At 44.8% G+C, this 17792-nt stretch overlaps 1 protein-coding gene across 2 annotated transcripts in view; it reads left to right on the top strand.

The window, feature by feature from the left end:
* paqr6 (progestin and adipoQ receptor family member VI) overlaps positions 1-17792 on the top strand; it is a 43318-nt gene that overhangs the window by 21177 nt on the left and 4349 nt on the right. For both annotated transcript variants that reach the window (XM_032557975.1, XM_032557976.1), the window contains exons 5-7: positions 15974-16100; positions 17184-17280; positions 17500-17644. In XM_032557975.1, coding sequence (XP_032413866.1) covers positions 15974-16100; positions 17184-17280; positions 17500-17644 — 369 coding nt within the window. The remainder of the gene's footprint in view (positions 1-15973; positions 16101-17183; positions 17281-17499; positions 17645-17792) is intronic.

Below are 17792 nucleotides of genomic sequence, written 5' to 3'. Positions count from 1 at the left end.
TCATGTTTTACTGTGAACGGTCGCTATCTTAGCCCTTTGACCTAATCAACATGAAACTGTGTCCAGAGACAGAAGACATGTTGGTGTGTTGAGTAATCCAACCCCGACCGGCTGCGATGAAGCAGGTGGGCGTGGCGGCGTTGCGAACGCCGTCGAATTTCGTTTGGCTCTGAATTCCACAATTTCGGGCCCAGCTCCTCCTAACTCACTAGGATGGATCCTTATCCACCCACCGACAGGAATTCATAACAAAATTTGGTGGGCGTGGCCTAATTTCTCTATAGCGACCCCTAGAGTATTTTAAATGAACAGCCCCATGCCATGCTTTATCCTAGAATTACGAAACTTGGTACACATGTGTATCTTGTCAGGACGTACAAAAAAGTCTCTTGGAGCCATGCTCTAAACCCAACAGGAAGTCGGCCATTTTGTATTGAAGGTCCATTTTGGACCTCGAGTTTGACGTTTACAGCCTTTGCATTTGATCGAACTCCTCCTAGGGATTTCGATTGATCGGCTTCAAACTTGGTCAGTCTGATCATAAGGCATGTCTGATTTAAAGTTATCAAATTGGTGACTGTATGAGCTTGCTGAAGGGGGGTTACCAGGGGTCAAAGTTCACCTACTCGCCATGAAACACGAAACTCTTATATTTCCTATACAAAAACACATAGAGGGACCAAACTTTCTGGGATTGATCGTCATCGGGTGTCCTAAAATACCCTGTGGTGAAATTATTTTTTTACGTAGGCCACGCCCCCTGAGAACAGGAAGTGTCATGTTTTACTGTGAACGGTCGCTATCTTAGCCCTTTGACCTAATCAACATGAAACTGTGTCCAGAGACAGAAGACATGTTGGTGTGTTGTGGACTCCAACCCCGACCGGCTGCGATGAAGCAGGTGGGCGTGGCGGCGTTGCGAACGCCGTCAAATTTCGTTTGGCTCTGAATTCCACAGTTTCGGGGTGAGCTGCTCCAAACTCACTAGGATGGATCCTTATTGACCCGCCAACAGGAATTCATAACAAAATTTGGAGGGCGTGGCCTAATTTCTCTATATCGCCCCCTAGAATATTTCAAAAACTCAGCCCCAAGCCATGCTTTAGCTTAGAATTACGAAACTTGGTACACATGTGTATCTTGTCAGGACGTACAAAAAAGTCTCTTGGAGCCATGCTCTAAACCCAACAGGAAGTCGGCCATTTTAGATTGAAGTTCATTTGACCTCGATTTTGACGTTTACAGCTTTCGTATTTGATCAAACTCCTCCTAGGGATTTCGATTGATCGACTTCAAACTTGGTCAGTCTGATCATAAGGCATGTCTGATTTAAAGTTATCAAATTGGTGAGTTTTGGAGCATGTTGAAGGGGGGTTAGCAAGGCTCAAAGTTCCCCTGTGATCGACTGTGTAATACAAAGGGCTTTGTCATGTGTAGGGCAATGCTGCCCTCTGGTGTCGAATTACTGAAATAATGAAACTATTTCTGTAATTTCAGTAATTCGACACCAGAGGGCAGCATTGCCCTACGGAATGACAGTTCAATGTTGAATTATAGAGGAAAAAATTAAATAATTTGTAATTCTAACACAAAAACTGACAGAGACACCAAAGTTTGAGTTATTGATCATCCTCGGGTGTAGAATAATATCCAATGGTCAAATGATGACATCACGTAGGCCACGCCCTCTGACAACAGGAAGTCTTGTATTTTACTGTGAACGGTCGATAGCTTCTGCACCAAACTTTGCACGAGTGACCCTGGTGGGATCCTTGACGACCCTATGTCATCATATTATGACGTCATCTAAGCCCCGCCCCCTCAGAACAGGAAGTGCCGTTTTTTTACTTGGAAAGCTCCGTTTATGGCTCTCTTGACCTAATCAAGATGATTCGGATGATAAACTCTGTCAATGCTCACTGCTGGCTGAACCGTGTGGGCGTGGCCAAATGGCGAATATCAGTCCCTCGCCATATGCATACGTTTGGCTCTTATTCAGGCATGGATCATCCGATTGGCGCCAAACTGGATATGTATGACCTTTGTTCACCTCTAAAGAGCCCAACGGGTTTGAAATGTAATTTGGCTCCACTGCGCCCCCTAAGTTAATACATGGGTTGTATCTCCTCGACGCATCGACCGATCTGCGCCAGATTTTTCGACAGTCGTCGGGGAGCGCCGCCGAACGCATTCACGCCTGTCGCCCGGTGGACAGGCGGGGAAAACGCGCGACAGCTTCTGCGGCGGCTAGCGGGCGGCGATGCTGGAAACTGCGGCAGAGCTTCTGCGGTGGGGAGCGGGCTGCGGCTCTGGAAAACGTGCGAGAGCTTCTGCGCTGGCCGGAACCCCCGCGGTGGCCAATAGGCCGGAGCGGCGCTTGCTGCGAGGGCCGCCCGAGGCTGCTTGCAGCTTTAATTAGGCCCGAGCAGCAAAGCGCTGCGAAGGCCTATTGTATCTGTACTGTTTATTATTAGGCCCGAGCAGCAAAGCGCTGCGAAGGCCTATTGTATCTGTGCTGTTTATTATTATTATTCTTATTATTCTTCCACCCAAATGAATTGCCTTTTTGGGGGCTTTATCATATTCAAAAACTCACCAAACTTGGCGGTCGCGACTAGAAAAATTCAAAATTTTGAATTTTAAGGTTGTCGCAAAAATCGCAAAAAAAATTGCTCAACGGCGGCAACTAGCAATTTTCTGTTGACACAATGGTATGAACGTACTTCATCGTAGAGACATGAAATTTGGTACACTTGTAGAGCTCACCAAAAGACTCAGAACTTACATTTAATGTTATTAGCCAACTATCACAGGAAGTCGGCCATTTTGTATTGAACGTCCATTTTTTTCCTCGATTTTGACGTTTACAGCCTTCGTATTTGATCGAACTCCTCCTAGGGATTTCGATTGATCGACTTCAAACTCGGTCAGTCTGATCATAAGGCATGTTTGATTTAAAGTTATCAAATTGGTGAGTTTTGGAGTATGTTGAAGGGGGGTTAGCAGGGGTCAAAGTTCACCTACTCGCCATGAAACACGAAACTCTTATATTTCCTATAAAAAAACACATAGAGCGACCAAACTTTCAGTGATTGATCGGCATCGGATGTCCTAAAATACCCTGTGGTGAAATGATGACATCACTTAAGCCACGCCCCCTGAGAACAGGAAGTGTCATGTTTTACTGTGAGCGGTCGCTCTCTTAGCCCTTTGACCTAATCAACATGAAACTGTGTCCAGACACAGAAGACATGTTGGTGTGTTGAGGATTCCAACCCTGACCGGCTTTGAGATAGCAGCTGGGCGTGGCGGCGTGGCGAAGTGACCTGTAACGCCGATGCCATACGTTTGCTTCTAGATTCCACATGTTTCGACCGAGCTGCACCAAACTTGGCTTGAGTGATGCTGGTGTGATACCTGAAAATTCTATGTCATCAGATTATGACGTCATCAAAGCCCCGCCCCCTCAGAACAGGAAGTGCTATTTTTTTCCTTGGAAACTTTCATCTATGGCTCTCTTGACCTAATCAAGGTGATTCTGTGTTGGATGACAGATAGGAAGTTGGTCTCGCTTGCTTTAAAGTGCCAAGAGTTTTCAATGGCGGCAACGCCGTTCGTATACGTTTGCCTCTACATTCCACATATTTTGACCGAGCTGCATCAAACTTGGCCTGAGTGATCCTGGAGGCTTGCCCGTCAATCCTACGTCATCACAATATGACGTCATCTAAGCCCCGCCCCCTCGGAACCGGAAGTGCCGTTTTTTTCCTTGGAAAGCTCTGTTTATGGCTCTCTTGACCTAATCAAGGTGATTCTGTGTTGGATGACAGATAGGAAGTTGGTCTCGCTTGCTTTAAAGTGCCAAGAGTTTTCAATGGCGGCAACGCCGTTCGTATACGTTTGCCTCTACATTCCACATATTTTGACCGAGCTGCATCAAACTTGGCCTGAGTGATCCTGGAGGCTTGCCCGTCGATCCTACGTCATCACATTATGACGTCATCTAAGCCCCGCCCCCTCGGAACCGGAAGTGCCGTTTTTTTCCTTGGAAAGCTCCGTTTATGGCTCTCTTGACCTAATCAAGATGATTCGGATGATGAGCTCTGTCATTGCTCGCTGCGGGCTGAACCGTGTGGGCGTGGCCAAATGGCGAATATCAGTCCCTCGCCATATTCATACGTTTGGCTCTAATTCAGGCATGGATCATCCGATTGGCTCCAAACTGGATATGTATGACCTTTGTTCACCTCTAAAGAGCCCAACGGGTTTGAAATGTAATTTGGCTCCACTGCGCCCCCTAAGTTAATACATGGGCTGTATCTCCTCGACGCATCGACCGATCTGCGCCAGATTTTTCGACAGTCGTCGGGGAGCGCCGCCGAACGCATTCACGCCTGTCGCCCAGTGGACGGGCGGGGAAAACGCGCGACAGCTTCTGCGGCGGCTAGCGGGCGGCGATGCTGGAAACTGCGGCAGAGCTTCCGCGGTGGGGAGCGGGCTGCGGCTCTGGAAAACGCGCGAGAGCTTCTGCGCTGGCCGGAACCCCCGCGGTGGCCAATAGGCCGGAGCGGCGCTTGCTGCGAGGGCCGCCCGAGGCTGCTTGCAGCTTTAATTATTATTCTTCCCACCTCTTCGTGTGCCTTTTTGGGGGCTTTATCATATTCAAAAACTCACCAAACTTGGCGGTCGCAACTAGAAAAATTAAAAATTTTGAATTTTAAGGTTGTTGCAAAAATCGCAAAAAAAATTGCTCAACGGCGGCAACTAGCAATTTTCTGTTAACACAATGGTATGAACGTACTTCATCGTAGAGACATGAAATTTGGCACACTTGTAGAGCTCACCAAAAGACTCAGAACTTACATTTAATGTTATTAGCCAACTATCACAGGAAGTCAGCCATTTTGTCTTGAACGTCCATTTTTTTCCTCGATTTTGACGTTTACAGCCTTCGTATTTGATCGAACTCCTCCTAGGGATTTCGATTGATCGACTTCAAACTCGGTCAGTCTGATCATAAGGCATGTTTGATTTAAAGTTATCAAATTGGTGAGTTTTGGAGCATGTTGAAGGGGGGTTAGCAGGGGTCTAAGTTCACCTACTCGCCATGAAACACGAAACTCTTATATTTCCTATATAAAAACACATAGAGGGACCAAACTTTCAGTGATTGATCGTCATCGGGTGCCCTACAATACCCTATGGTCAAATGATGACATCACTTAGGCCACGCCCCCTGAGAACAGGAAGTGTCATGTTTTACTGTGAACGGTCGCTATCTTAGCCCTTTGACCTAATCAACATGAAACTGTGTCCAGAGACAGAAGACATGTTGGTGTGTTGTGGATTCCAACCCCGACCGGCTGCGATGAAGCAGGTGGGCGTGGCGGCGTTGCGAACGCCGTCGAATTTCGTTTGGCTCTGAATTCCACAATTTCGGGCCCAGCTGCTCCAAACTCACTAGGATGGATCCTTATCCACCCACCGACAGGAATTCATAACAAAATTTGGTGGGCGTGGCCTAATTTATCTATTGCGCCCCCTAGAGTATTTTAAATGAACAGCCCCAAGCCATGCTTTAACCTAGAATTACGAAACTTGGTACATATGTGTATCTTGTCAGGACGTACAAAAAAGTCTCTTAGAGCCATGGTCGAAACCCAACAGGAAGTCGGCCATTTTGTGTTGAAGGTCCATTTTGGACCTCGAGTTTGACGTTTACAGCCTTCGTATTTGATCGAACTCCTCCTAGGGATTTCGATTGATCGGCTTCAAACTCGGTCAGTCTGATCATAAGGCATGTTTGATTTAAAGTTATCAAATTGGTGACTGTATGAGCTTGCTGAAGGGGGGTTACCAGGGGTCAAAGTTCACCTACTCGCCATGAAACACCAAACTCTTATATATCCTGCACAGAAACTCACAGAGACACCAAACTTTCAGTGATTGGTCGTCATCGGGTGTCCTAAAATACCCTGTGGTGAAATGATGACATCACTTAGGCCACGCCCCCTGAGAACAGGAAGTGTCATGTTTTACTGTGAACGGTCGCTATCTTAGCCCTTTGACCTAATCAACATGAAACTGTGTCCAGAGACAGAAGATATGTTGGTGTGTTGTGGATCCAAGCCCTGACCAGCTGCGATGAAGCAGCTGGGTGTGGCGGCGTGGCGAAGTGACCTGTAACGCCGATGCCATACGTTTGCTTCTAGATTCCACATGTTTCGACCGAGCTGCACCAAACTTGGCCTGACTCATCCTGGTGTCATGCCTGACAATGCTATGTCATCATATTATGACGTCATCTAAGCCCCGCCCCCTCAGAATGAATTAGAGAGATCTTCTGTGTAATTACATAATAAACAGTCCATGTTCGTTGTTTGTAGGGCAATGCTGCCCTCTGCTGCCCACTGAAATAGTTTCATTATTTCAGTAATTCGACACCAGAGGGCAGCATTGCCCTACGGAATGACAGTTCAATGTTGTAATGGAGGAAAAAATTAAATAATTTGTAATTCTAACACAAAAACTCACAGAGACACCAAACGTTCAGTGATTGATCATAATCGAGTGTCCAATAATATCCAATGGTCAAATGATGACATCACTTAGGCCACGCCCCCTGAGAACAGGAAGTGTCATGTTTTACTGTGAACGGTCGCTATCTTAGCCCTTTGACCTAATCAACATGAAACTGTGTCCAGAGACCGAAGACATGTTGGTGTGTTGTGGATCCAAGCCCTGACCGGCTGCGATGAAGCAGCTGGGTGTGGCGGCGTGGCGAAGTGACCTGTAACGCCGATGCCATACGTTTGCTTCTAGATTCCACATGTTTCGACCGAGCTGCACCAAACTTGGCTTGAGTGATGCTGGTGTGATGTCTGAAAATTCTATGTCATCAGATTATGACGTCATCTAAGCCCCGCCCCCTCGGAACCGGAAGTGCCGTTTTTTTTCCTTGGAAAGCTCTGTTTATGGCTCTCTTGACCTAATCAAGGTGATTCTGTGTTGGATGACAGATAGGAAGTTGGTCTCGCTTGCTTTAAAGTGCCAAGAGTTTTCAATGGCGGCAACGCCGTTCGTATACGTTTGCCTCTACATTCCACATATTTTGACCGAGCTGCATCAAACTTGGCCTGAGTGATCCTGGAGGCTTGCCCGTCGATCCTACGTCATCACATTATGACGTCATCTAAGCCCCGCCCCCTCGGAACCGGAAGTGCCGTTTTTTTCCTTGGAAAGCTCCGTTTATGGCTCTCTTGACCTAATCAAGATGATTCGGATGATGAGCTCTGTCATTGCTCGCTGCGGGCTGAACCGTGTGGGCGTGGCCAAATGGCGAATATCAGTCCCTCGCCATATTCATACGTTTGGCTCTAATTCAAGCATGGATCATCCGATTGGCTCCAAACTGGATATGTATGACCTTTGTTCACCTCTAAAGAGCCCAACGGGATTGAGATGTAATTTGGCTCCACTGCGCCCCCTAAGTTAATACATCGGCTGTATCTCCTCGACGCATCGACCGATCTGCACCAGATTTTTTGACAGTCGTCGGGGAGCGCCGCCGAACGCATTCACGCGTGTCGCCCGGTGGACGGGCGTGGAAAATGCGCGACAGCTTCTGCGGCGGCTAGCGGGCGGCGGTGCTGGAAACTGCGGCAGAGCTTCTGCGGTGGGGAGCGGGCTGCGGCTCTGGAAATCGTGCGAGAGCTTCTGCGGTGGCTGGAACCCCCGCGGTGGCCAATAGGCCGGAGCGGCGCTTGCTGCGAGGGCCGCCCGAGGCTGCTTGCAGCTTTAATTCTTCTTACGATTCTGCCCCCCTCTTCGTGCGCCTTTTTGGGGGCTTTATCATATTCAAAAACTCACCAAACTTGGCGGAAGCGACTAGGCGGTTTAAAAATTTTGAATTTTAAGGTCGCCGCAAAAATCGCAAAAAAAATTGCTCAACGGCGGCAACTAGCAATTTTCAAAAGACCCATTGCTATTCACTTACTTCATCGTAGAGACTTGAAATTCGGTACAGTTGTAGAGCTCACTAAGACGCTCAGAATTTACAAGTAATGTCATAGTGCAAGTATCGCAGGAAGTCGGCCATTTTGTATTGAAGGTCCATTTTGGACCTCGATTTTGACGTTTACAGCCTTCGTATTTGATCGAACTCCTCCTAGGGATTTCGATTGATCGGCTTCAAACTCGGTCAGTCTGATCATAAGGCATGTCTGATTTAAAGTTATCAAATTGGTGAGTTTTGGAGCATGTTGAAGGGGGGTTAGCAGGGGTCAAAGTTCACCTACACGCCATGAAACAAAAACCTCTTATATTTCCTATACAAAAACACATAGAGGGACCAAACTTTCAGTGATTGATCGACATCAGGTGTCCTAAAATACCCTGCAGTGAAATTTTTTTTTTATGTAGGCCACGCCCCCTGAGAGCAGGAAGTGTAATGTTTTACTGTGAACGGTCGCTATCTTAGCCCTTTGACCTAATCAACATGAAACTGTGTCCAGAGACAGAAGACATGTTGGTGTGTTGTGGATTCCAACCCCGACCGGCTGCGATGAAGCAGGTGGGCGTGGCGGCGTTGCGAACGCCATCGAATTTCGTTTGGCTCTGAATTCCACAGTTTCAGGGTGAGCTGCTCCAAACTCACTAGGATGGATCCTTATCCATCCCCGAACAGGAATCCATAGCGATATTTGGTGGGCGTGGCCTAATTTTTCTATAGCGACCCCTAGAGTATTTTAAATGAACAGCCCCAAGCCATGCTTAAACCTAGAATTACGAAACTTGGTACACATGTGTATCTTGTCAGGACGTACAAAAAAGTCTCTTAGAGCCATGCTCTAAACCCAACAGGAAGTCGGCCATTTTAGATTGAAATTCATTTGACCTCGATTTTGACGTTTACAGCCTTCGTATTTGATCAAACTCCTCCTAGGGATTTCGATTGATCGGCTTCAAACTCGGTCAGTCTGATCATAAGGCATGTCTGATTTAAAGTTATCAAATTGGTGACTGTATGAGCTTGCTGAAGGGGGGTTACCAGGGGTCAAATTTCACCTACTCGCCATGAAACACGAAACTCTTATATATCCTGCACAGAAACTCACAGAGATACCAAACTTTAAATTATTGATCATCATTAGGTGTCCAAAAATACCCTGTGGTCAAATGATGACATCACTTAGGCCACGCCCCCTGAGAACAGGAAGTGTCATGTTTTACTGTGAACGGTCGCTATCTTAGCCCTTTGACATAATCAATATTAAACTGTGTCCAGAGACAGAAGACATGTTGGTGTGTTGTGGATTCAAGCCCTGACTGGCTGCGATGAAGCAGCTGGCTGTGGCGGCGTGGCGAAGTGACCTGTAAGGCTGATGCCATACGTTTGCTTCTAGATTCCACATATTTCGACCGAGCTGCACCAAACTTGGCCTGACTCATCCTGGTGTGATGCCTGACAATGCTATGTCATCATATTATGACGTCATCTAAGCCCCGCCCCCTCAGAATGAATTAGAGAGATCTTCTGTGTAATTACATAATAAACAGTCCATGTTCGTTGTTTGTAGGGCAATGCTGCCCTCTGCTGCCCACTGAAATAGTTTCATTATTTCAGTAATTCGACACCAGAGGGCAGCATTGCCCTACGGAATGACAGTTCAATGTTGTAATGGAGGAAAAAATTAAATAATTTGTAATTCTAACACAAAAACTCACAGAGACACCAAACGTTCAGTGATTGATCATAATCGAGTGTCCAATAATATCCAATGGTCAAATGATGACATCACTTAGGCCACGCCCCCTGAGAACAGGAAGTCTCATGTTTTACTGTGAACGGTCGCTATCTTAGCCCTTTGACCTAATCAACATGAAACTGTGTCCAGAGACAGAAGACATGTTGGTGTGTTGTGGATTCAAGCCCTGACCGGCTGCGATGAAGCAGCTGGGTGTGGCGGCGTGGCGAAGTGACCTGTAACGCCGATGCCATACGTATGCTTCTAGATTCCACATGTTTCGACCGAGCTGCACCAAACTTGGCCTGACTCATCCTGGTCTGATGCCTGACAATGCTATGTCATCATATTATGACGTCATCTAAGCCCCGCCCCCTCAGAATGAATTAGAGAGATCTTCTGTGTAATTACATAATAAACAGTCCATGTTCGTTGTTTGTAGGGCAATGCTGCCCTCTGCTGCCCACTGAAATAGTTTCATTATTTCAGTAATTCGACACCAGAGGGCAGCATTGCCCTACGGAATGAAAGTTCAATGTTGTAATGGAGGAAAAAATTAAATAATTTGTAATTCTAACACAAAAACTCACAGAGACACCAAACGTTCAGTGATTGATCATAATCGAGTGTCCAATAATATCCAATGGTCAAATGATGACATCACTTAGGCCCCGCCCCCTCGGAACAGGAAGTGCTATTTTTTTATTTGGAAAGCTCTGTTTATGGCTCTTTTGACCTAATCAAGATGATTCGGATGATAAACTCTGTCAATGCTCGCTGCTGGCTGAACCGTGTGGGCGTGGCCAAATGGCGAATATCAGTCCCTCGCCATATACATACGTTTGGCTCTAAATCACACATGGATCATCCGATTGACGCCAAACTGGATATGTATGACCTTTGTTCACCTCTAAAGAGCCCAACGAGTTTGAAATGTAATTTGGCTCCACTGCGCCCCCTAAGTTAATACATCGGCTGTGTCTCCTCGACGCATCGACCGATCTGCGCCAGATTTTTCGACAGTCGTCGGGCAGCGCCGCCGAACGCATTCACGCGTATCGCCCGGTGGACAGGCGGGGAAAATGCGCGACAGCTTCTGCGGCGGCTGGCGGGCGGCGGTGCTGGAAACTGCGGCGGAGCTTCTGCAGTGGGGAGCGGGCTGCGGCTCTGGAAATCGTGCGAGAGCTTCTGTGGTGGCCGGAACCCCCGCGGTGGCCAATAGGCCGGAGCGGCGCTTGCTGCGAGGGCCGCCCGAGGCTGCTCGCAGCTTTAATTATTATTACGATTCTGCCCCCCCAAAGAGGCGCCTTTTTGGGGGCTTTATCATATTCAAAAACTCACCAAACTTGGCGGTCGCGACTAGAAAATTTAAAAATTTTGAATTTTAAGGTTGTCGCAAAAATCGCAAAAAAAATTGCTGAACGGCGGCAACTAGCAATTTTCTGTTGACACAATGGTATGAACGTACTTCATCGTAGAGACATGAAATTTGGTACACTTGTAGAGCTCACCAAAACACTCAGAACTTACATTTAATGTTATAAGCCAACTATCACAGAAAGTCGGCCATTTTGTATTGAACGTCCATTTTTTTCCTCGATTTTGACGTTTACAGCCTTCGTATTTGATCGAACTCCTCCTAGGGATTTCGATTGATCGGCTTCAAACTCGGTCAGTCTGATCATAAGGCATGTTTGATTTAAAGTTATCAAATTGGTGAGTTTTGGAGCATGTTGAAGGGGGGTTAGCAGGGGTCAAAGTTCACCTACTCGCCATGAAACACGAAACTCTTATATTTCCTATACAAAAACACATAGAGGGACCAAACTTTCAGTGATTGATCGTCATCGGGTGCCCTACACTACCCTATGGTCAAATGATGACATCACTTAGGCCACGCCCCCTGAGAACAGGAAGTGTCATGTTTTACTGTGAACGGTCGCTATCTTAGCCCTTTGACCTAATCAACATGAAACTGTGTCCAGAGACAGAAGACATCTTGGTGTGTTGAGGATTCCAACCCTGACCGGCTTTGACATAGCAGGTGGGCGTGGAGGCGTGGCGAAGTGACCTGTAACGCCGTTGCCATACGTTTGGCTCTGAATTCCACAATTTCGGGCCCAGCTGCTCCAAACTCACTAGGATGGATCCTTATCCACCCACCGACAGGAATTCATAACAAAATTTGGTGGGCGTGGCCTAATTTCTCTATAGCGACCCCTAGAGTATTTTAAATGAACAGCCCTAAGCCATGCTTTAACCTAGAATTACGAAACTTGGTACACATGTGTATCTTGTCAGGACGTACAAAAAAGTCTATTACAGCCATGGTCGAAACCCAACAGGAAGTCGGCCATTTTAGATTGAAGTTCATTTGACCTCGATTTTGACGTTTACAGCCTTTGCATTTGATCGAACTCCTCCTAGGGATTTCGATTGATCGGCTTCAAACTCGGTCAGTCTGATCATAAGGCATGTCTGATTTAAAGTTATCAAATTGGTGACTGTCTGAGATTGCTGAAGGGGGGTTACCAGGGGTCAAAGTTCACCTACTCGCCATGAAACACGAAACTCTTATATATCCTGCACAGAAACTCACAGAGACACCAAATTTTCAGTTATTGATCAACAATAGGTGTCCTAAAATACCCTGTGGTGAAATTATGACATCGCTTAGGCCACGCCCCCTGAGAACAGGAAGTGTCATGTTTTACTGTGAACGGTCGCTATCTTAGCCCTTTGACCTAATCAACATGAAACTGTGTCCAGAGACAGAAGACATGTTGGTGTGTTGTGGATTCAAGCCCTGACCGGCTGCGATGAAGCAGCTGGGTGTGGCGGCGTGGCGAAGTGACCTGTAACGCCGATGCCATACGTTTGCTTCTAGATTCCACATGTTTCGACCGAGCTGCACCAAACTTGGCCTCAGTGATGCTGTTGTGATGCCTGACAATGCTATGTCATCATATTATGACGTCATCTAAGCCCCGCCCCCTCAGAATGAATTAGAGAGATCTTCTGTGTAATTACATAATAAACAGTACATGTTCGTCGTTTGTAGGGCAATGCTGCCCTCTGCTGGCCACTGAAATAGTTTCATTATTTCAGTAATTCGACACCAGAGGGCAGCATTGCCCTGCAGATGAAATTCTTCGATTTTGTAATACACAGGAAAAAATGAAAAATTGGTATTTCTAACACAAAAACTCACAGAGACTCCAAACTTTCAGTGATTGATCGTCATCAGGTGGCCTACAATACCATATGGTCAAATGATGACATCACGTAGGCCACGCCCCCTGAGAACAGGAAGTGTCATGTTTTACTGTGAACGGTCGCTCTCTTAGCCCTTTGACCTAATCAACATGAACCTGTGTCCAGAGACAGAAGACATGTTGGTGTGTTGAGGTTTCCAACCCTGACCGGCTTTGAGATAGCAGCTGGGCGTGGCGGCGTGGCGAAGTGACCTGTAACGCCGATGCCATACTTTTGCTTCTAGATTCCACATGTTTCGACCGAGCTGCACCAAACTTGGCTTGAGTGATGCTGGTGTGATGTCTGAAAATTCTATGTCATCAGATTATGACGTCATCTAAGCCCCGCCCCCTCAGAACAGGAAGTGCTATTTTTTTCCTTGGAAACTTTCATCTATGGCTCTCTTGACCTAATCAAGGTGATTCTGTGTTGGATGACAGATAGGAAGTTGATCTCGCTTGCTTTAAAGTGCCAAGAGTTTTCAATGGCGGCAACGCCGTTCGTATACGTTTGCCTCTACATTCCACATATTTTGACCGAGCTGCATCAAACTTGGCCTGAGTGATCCTGGAGGCTTGCCCGTCGATCCTACGTCATCATATTATGACGTAATCTAAGCCCCGCCCCCCCGGAACAGGAAGTGCCGTTTTTTTCCTTGGAAAGCTCTGTTTATGGCTCTCTTGACCTAATCAAGATGATACGGATGATAAACTCTGTCAATGCTCACTGCTGGCTGAACCGTGTGGGCGTGGCCAAATGGCGAATATCAGTCCCTCGCCATATACATACGTTTGGCTCTAATTCACACATGGATCATCCGATTGGCGCCAAACTGGATATGTATGACCTTTGTTCTGCTCTAAAGAGCCCAACGGGTTTGAGATGTAATTTGGGGAAAATGCGCGACAGCTTCTGCAGCGGCTAGCGGGCGGCAGTGCTGGAAACTGCGGCAGAGCTTCTGCGGTGGGGAGCGGGCTGCGGCTCTGGAAAACGCGCGAGAGCTTCTGCGGTGGCCGGAACCCCCGCGGTGGCCAATAGGCCGGAGCGGCGCTTGCTGCGAGGGCCGCCCGAGGCTGCTTGCAGCTTTAATTTTTTCTGTTCCTGCTTGTACAATATTCACATAGTTTCACCCATTTCTGAAAACAAAATATCAAAATTATCATTTTATCTGCAGATTTTTAATCATAGCAAACCGTTGGATTATATTAATCGTTAATGTGACTGAGTTAAATATAAAAACTTCAACAAATCTTTGGAAGCATCTTCAAAAAGTCTCTTCAACCGATGAACCTATGTTTAATCTTCATGTAAACCAGTGATCATTCATGAAACCCACTTAAATTGATAAATAAAATCCTGGAAACTGAATTTAAAGTCTCCTCGTGTTTACTGTTGAGACCAGAGGTTCTTTTTGATCAGATAAAAACTCAGAACATGATGAGCACATTATGAAAACATTCCAGATGCTGAGCTTTTCCTCACACAGGAACCCTGAAGCACTTTGAACTATTGAGAAGTCGAGCATATAAGGAATGTTTTATATGAATCTCTTCAGCTTCTTGAACCTCTTTATAGGACAACTTTCACCTTATTTGAACTGAACCAGGCTGGACACGTTTAACAGATAAATATATGTTTTTGACTTGCAAATTTTCAACAGTAACATTCAAATCCTTTTCTTTCCCTTTGTGTTGGAGCTGCAGCTGCTCTGATTTACATGTCTGACTTTACTTGATAGCATTCAGCGTTCGGCTGATTTTTCTCTGCTCGGTTGAACTCATGCAGACCCAGATCCTGTTCATGCTCCCAGTAGCAGATCATATTTTCTGCCTTTAGGGGTTCAGCACTGCACCATTTGAATATATTAACATTATGCCTGGAGTCTTGTTGGTGCAGAGATTTCCTTATAGAAAAACTCTAGTGCATAAACTTTCTTTTAAAGAAAGTGCAGGACAGAAAAATTAACCCAAAAGATAAACATAGAAACAATATATTGTTACAAAAAACATTTTGAAGTTTTAGTCATGAAATTTAATCTGCATGGAACCAAAATAATCCTTCTACATCTAAACTATGGCGTGCTCTAAAGTTACAGTCACAAATTAGCAGCAATAATTTGGGTCATAAGAGGAACAAAATGGGGGTTAATTTTTCAAAGTTATATTTTCATCGTGTTATTCATTCACTTAAAAATGTCACAGTTTTAACTAAATGTTTAATTAGCAAACTAAAAATTTCACTTGCTAGATAGTTAGCAAGCTATTTAGTTAGCTTGCTAGCTAAATATTGTGCTCCTAAATATTAGCTAAGTAAATATTTAGCTTTGAACTAAATATGTTGCTTGCTAACAAAATATGTAGCTTGCAAACTAAACATTTAGTTATCAAGTTCAACATTTAGCTTTCTAACTGTTTTAACTGTTCAGCCAACTAAATGTTAATAAGCCAAACATTTAGTTGTTGACTGCATGGTGTGACTTTTTTATGACTTTGTATTTTTCTTATGTAAAGCACTTATTAGCAAGTTAAATATTTAGCTCCAAATTAAATAAGTTGGAGCTAAATATTTAGCATGCAGACTTAGATCGTTGTGAAATATTTAGTCTGTAACAAATATTTAGCTTGCCAATTGAATATTTAGTTTTTTTTACTGAAACTGTACAAATGGCCCCCTGTTCTAATTACAATTTAAATGGTACTTTTACTCAGAATAAATAACATCAAGTTGGTATTAAATGTTTTGTACCATGGGGGGCTCTAGTGGTTTAATCAGGAACAACAATGAACAGAAATGTTTAATGTTACATCTACAACATTAAACAAACAGTTGATGTGTATGAATTCAGCCAAATGCAAATATTGAAACTCAACATGTTTAGTACCAACAGCTGAATAAAAATCAGCAAAGACAAACATTGAGGTGATTCTCTGAAAACTTTGTGACTCTGTTAACATTCCTGTGTTTGTCTGCAGGTTGTGCCATCAGCTACGGTCACTATGTGATGCCAGACTGCTGGGTGAACAGTTGGCTTCATCAACATTTCATTCTCATCGCCATCGGGAACTCGCTGTTCTGCACCAGCATGTCCTGTTATTCCAGGTAACAATCTCCCAGCTCTTCTGGATTGCTGCATCTGAAATTACAGTTCAGCACCTGGAGGAATTTTGATACTTAATTATCTGAAAGGTAATTAAAGAGGTGGGGATGTATTTTTGTTTCTTATCTGGGGCTCACCTAGTAGATCCTCCAGGTCATCAGACAGTCTCTCAGAACTAAATAAGGAGATTTAGTTCACTGCAAAAACACAAACTCTTACCAGGTATTTTTTTTAAATCTAATTTCTAGTGCAAATATCTCAGTACAACTCAAATAAGACAAAACTAACATAGAAGTAACTTTTACTTGTTCACTTACAACAAAACATTTTAAGTGAAATAATTTCGGTGCATTTTTTAAAATCAAATTTTTGTTTTAAGTTTCTAACTTAAAACAAGCTCTGACATCTTGCTGAAACATTAAACGTGAGTTAACATATTTTAAGTGTAATAAAATATTTGTACTATTAAACTAGATTAAAATACTTTATTTTGTGTTTTGCAGTGTATCTGTACTCCTTAGCTTTCAAACAAATTCCCTGAAAATTGACGAAAGGTCATCTTTTCTTTTTTGCACACATGCAACATGTAAATATGAATATGGCCCTTTTAGCTTTTATTAATTTTGGTATGAATAGTCCACCGTTACTTTTGTCCCCTGATACACGTTATAGACGTCTGCATGCGCCTTTGCAAATCAGATTATTGTCACCACAGCAGCCAGACCTCATGTGACCCAAATTACACTGGGATGTATTTTATGTTTGTGTTTAAAATGTTGTAGATTGTGCAAAGCTGTGCTGGTGGAACAGGGTTTGAATTTGAAAAGCATGACTCCAGTTTGCTTGAGAAGTTCTCTAGTGTGTTTCTCTTGGTGTGTGTGTTTGCATTCTGCCTGTAACTGAAAGCACCTGGAACAGCATTAAGGTCGTCATGTGGCCCTTAAACGCTCCATAGAAACCCAAATAAACTGATTTTTTTTAGTTCCAGCAGCCCTGAAACCAGATTATAAACGCTGCTGCTGAACAGCCTGAGCTGCTGTTGAAAAGTGAAAAATTTTTATTATTATTATTATTTTTTTTTTCAGATTTGTGGAGCTGCAGTTCCCAAAGAGAAGTAAAGCGTTACGAACCGGAGCGTTTGTTGTGCCGTTTATTTTCGACACTGTTCCTCTGTTTTACAGGGTGAGTCCCTCAGTTTGAACACACATATTTGATTATGTAATCTCTCATTAGTTTAATAGGACTTTGGCCCACTGACCCAGGATCTGACTTCCTTTTTTTAACTCGATACAAGCAAATTCATGCCAGTAATAATTCTACTAATCCTATTGATGATTAGTCTGTTATGTAATCTGAAATTCTGTAACAATCTAAATAACAATGGAGTTCTTTGATTCTCAGGCACTGATCTGCTTTTGGGGCGGCGGCACCCCGAGCGATGCCCTTTCCAGTCACTGTTACCACCTCCTCTTCGCCTTCCTCACCTGTTTCCTGTTTACCGCCCACCTCCCAGAGAGGCTGGCCCCGGGGCGCTTCGACTACATCGGTACGTCCAGATCCTCCGTCGGCCTCGTGAACTGTCTGACTCGCGGTAATGCTGGGGGAGCTGCAGAAATCTGATCCAAAAATGTACTTTTATGGAGGATTTGCTCAAAGAAAACCAGAGGAAGTTCAGTTTCTTTTCCCCACAAGTT

The sequence above is a fragment of the Xiphophorus hellerii genome, chromosome 3 (assembly GCF_003331165.1).
Source record: "Xiphophorus hellerii strain 12219 chromosome 3, Xiphophorus_hellerii-4.1, whole genome shotgun sequence".
NCBI lineage: Eukaryota > Metazoa > Chordata > Actinopteri > Cyprinodontiformes > Poeciliidae > Xiphophorus > Xiphophorus hellerii.
This window is presented reverse-complemented; position numbering and strand designations above follow the sequence as displayed.